Source organism: Seriola lalandi, unplaced genomic scaffold, assembly GCF_002814215.2.
Source record: "Seriola lalandi dorsalis isolate HSWRI2012SDOR001 ecotype SW California unplaced genomic scaffold, Sedor1 jcf7180001973351, whole genome shotgun sequence".
NCBI classification, from domain to species: domain Eukaryota; kingdom Metazoa; phylum Chordata; class Actinopteri; order Carangiformes; family Carangidae; genus Seriola; species Seriola lalandi.
The window spans coordinates 1-2,839 of record NW_019444017.1 but is presented as its reverse complement, the minus strand read 5'-3'; the positions used below and the strand labels follow the sequence as shown (position 1 = coordinate 2,839).

Genomic DNA, 2,839 nt, shown 5'->3' with positions numbered 1-2,839 from the left:
CAGGACAAGATCAGACCCCTCTGGAGACATTACTTCCAGAACACACAGGTATGAGTGTGACTGTCCCAGTGCTGTGTAACAGCAAACAGCAAATGGCAGTGTCAGTGAGAGGAAGTAGTTATACACAGCTCTCAAATACTTTTACTCCGACAAGTGAAGCTGTTTCAGTACAATATAGTACAATACTTTGATAAACTATAAGTCAGACACCCATGTATTGTACTGAAACAGCTGCTCCCAGTAGACTGGAATAGTTCTATCTTATGTATGTGTTTGTCAACAAGTGCTCTCTTTCTTTCTGTCTGGCTGTATTATTACTGTTTATTAAAGTAGATGAATATTATGTTCACATTAAAAAAACAACTTCTATTTCACACTGCCAGCACCTTATCTTTTTACTGTTGTTAAGATTGGTGCAGTTTCAACATATTAATGAAAGATGCACATCTTCCACATTTTTGAAAATTTTTTAATTTCTCCAAATGTCTCAAAATCTTTGTAATCTACAGTAATCAACAGTGTTTAATACCTGTACATTCATCTTATTACTAAATTATATTCAGAACTAAATCTAACCTCTTCACTGTTTATCCCATGTAGGGCCTCATCTTTGTAGTGGACAGTAATGACAGAGAAAGAGTGGCAGAGTCTGCAGAAGAGCTTTCAAAGATGGTAGGTATTTAATATGTTTAGCTCAGTAGGGAGTAATGCATTATTAGTGTGCACTGTGAGTTTCATAATTTTAGATTATTGTCATGACATGAGGATAAGATATTTCTGACTTAGTTGTCTCATTTTGTGACAGGGTTAAATCAGAACAAAAAGTGTTATTGTTTGTCCCTCCTAAATGTGGAATGACCCTCCCACAGCAGTTACAACATCAGAGTCACATTATGTTTTCTGGACTTTCTGTGTGTTGTTTGTGTCATGGAACATAGTGAAACTGGATGACAATTCTTCAAACTGCAGGGATCTGTATATAGGACAACTGAAACCTGTACAGTATGTTTGTCTGTGCCTTAGGGAAATGTAAAGACTCAATAATCTTGTGAAGAGAATCTCTTCATATGAGGATTGCATGGTTAACCTCACTAGTTTTAGGATTCATAGTTTTTGGATTTTTTTTAATGTTGAAATATTTTACACTGGATTATCGGTTCACATTTTCTAAGTTCATTATATTACATGCTTGTTTTCATTTTAACCTTGAAGTGCTCTAGACCAGCAGGAGGGCTGAACATCAAAGCCAATTTTTCACATGCAAAAAATGTCCCTGGTCAGACTTAAACCAGGGTTGTTCTGTTGATGTAGTTCGCTTCTTAGACCCCTAAGCCTCCAGAACATCCCAAAACTGCCCTTTTTGTATTATTTCTGGGGCATATGAACCACTATTAGTGTAACAACTTTTGGCTGTCCTCTTATTCAGTCGTTTGCATTTTTGCAGCACATATTTCTAATTATATCTGTATACAGTTGATGTTTTACTTCTAACTTAATTAGGCTTTTTGAGAAATTCTTGTGATTAAAATAAATAAATAAATAAAATCACAGTTTGATCTGTTTTTAGTGTTTTGGCCCTAACATGAAGTCTCACGGTTGATAAACTGTTTTCTGTCCCTCTAGTTGCTGGAGGACGAATTGAAAGATGCCGTTTTGCTGGTGTTTGCTAACAAACAGGACCTCCCCAATGCCTTATCAGTCAGCGAACTCACAGACAAACTTGGTCTACACGCCCTCCGCAACAAAACTGTAAGTTATCTGAATAGAAACACGATCCCCACTCCTGCAGTATAATTATATTTTCGAAGCATATGTAGAGCTGCATTCATAGTTTCCTAATTTAAACCATATAATCTCTGACTCCACAGTGGCACATTGAGTCAACCTGCGCCACCCAGGGCACTGGGCTGTATGAAGGACTTGACTGGCTATCCAAAGAGCTTTCCAAGAACTAATAAAGGATTGGCTGGACAGATGAGAGTGAGAGAGACTGAACACCACAGGACAGGAGAGAAGGCACAGACACTCAATCCAGAAACATTTGGTCTTCCAGCAAAAGGACAAGGCTGGTGGACAATGTAATCATCTTTGGGAAATTTTACTATCTCATATTTCTTATTTTGTTATCAATACTATGACTGTTTTATCTCTTGACATAGTCGCTACTTTTCTCTCTTTGTTTCCAAAATCTTACATGGCAACAAGTTGTATTCCAGTTGCATGATGAGCAAATGGCCTATTAGGGAAATTTCATGGAAACAATGAATAGAGTGATGGGAGTTGTTTTTCCACTTGACACCTTCGCTCCTGTCTTGGCAGCATTTGCAGTAATCAACCACTTGTATAATTTTTGAACTTGTCGAGCCTAGGTTGGGGGGATATGATAATACAACCCTAGAGTTTTGGGGAAGGACGGCTTGTAGGCTGCCACAAGCTGTTCAGCTCTACAACCCCTCGTGGATATTTGACTCCCTTGCAGACCTGGCCCTTTGCTCTTCACTGCTGTGTCCTCAATCTTATGCCAAATCATTTCTCTAAAGGTCCGTATCCCATAGAATGAGAAAGACGACGATTGCAGTGATTTCACAGATAGATTTGGTTAGTATTGTGGAACCACATGGCCTCCCAGTGAATGGGTCCAAAAAGGAACATTGTGCCTTCTGGTCCCTCTTAACACAAATCTTAGTAATCCATTCTTTATCTCATTCTTAGGTCATGCGCCCTTCTAAGATGCTTTTGTGAGTTTTTTGCTTTTGAAAGATAAGATAATGCAATAGGACACTTCCTTTTGTGCTGCAACATATTCTGTGGTGCAGCAGAACCACACCAGTGCGAGTGT

General features: G+C 38.6%; 1 protein-coding gene across 1 annotated transcript; it reads left to right on the top strand.

The window, feature by feature from the left end:
* Positions 1-3: 3 nt before the first annotated feature.
* On the top strand, positions 4-2,633 carry LOC111651851 (ADP-ribosylation factor 5-like; the record flags this gene model as incomplete). The annotated part of the gene is made up of 4 exons (XM_023401914.2): positions 4-48; positions 601-672; positions 1,624-1,749; positions 1,869-2,633. Coding segments are annotated over 4 exons (330 nt in total), but the record flags the coding sequence as incomplete, so codon positions are not given.
* Positions 2,634-2,839: the final 206 nt, after the last annotated feature.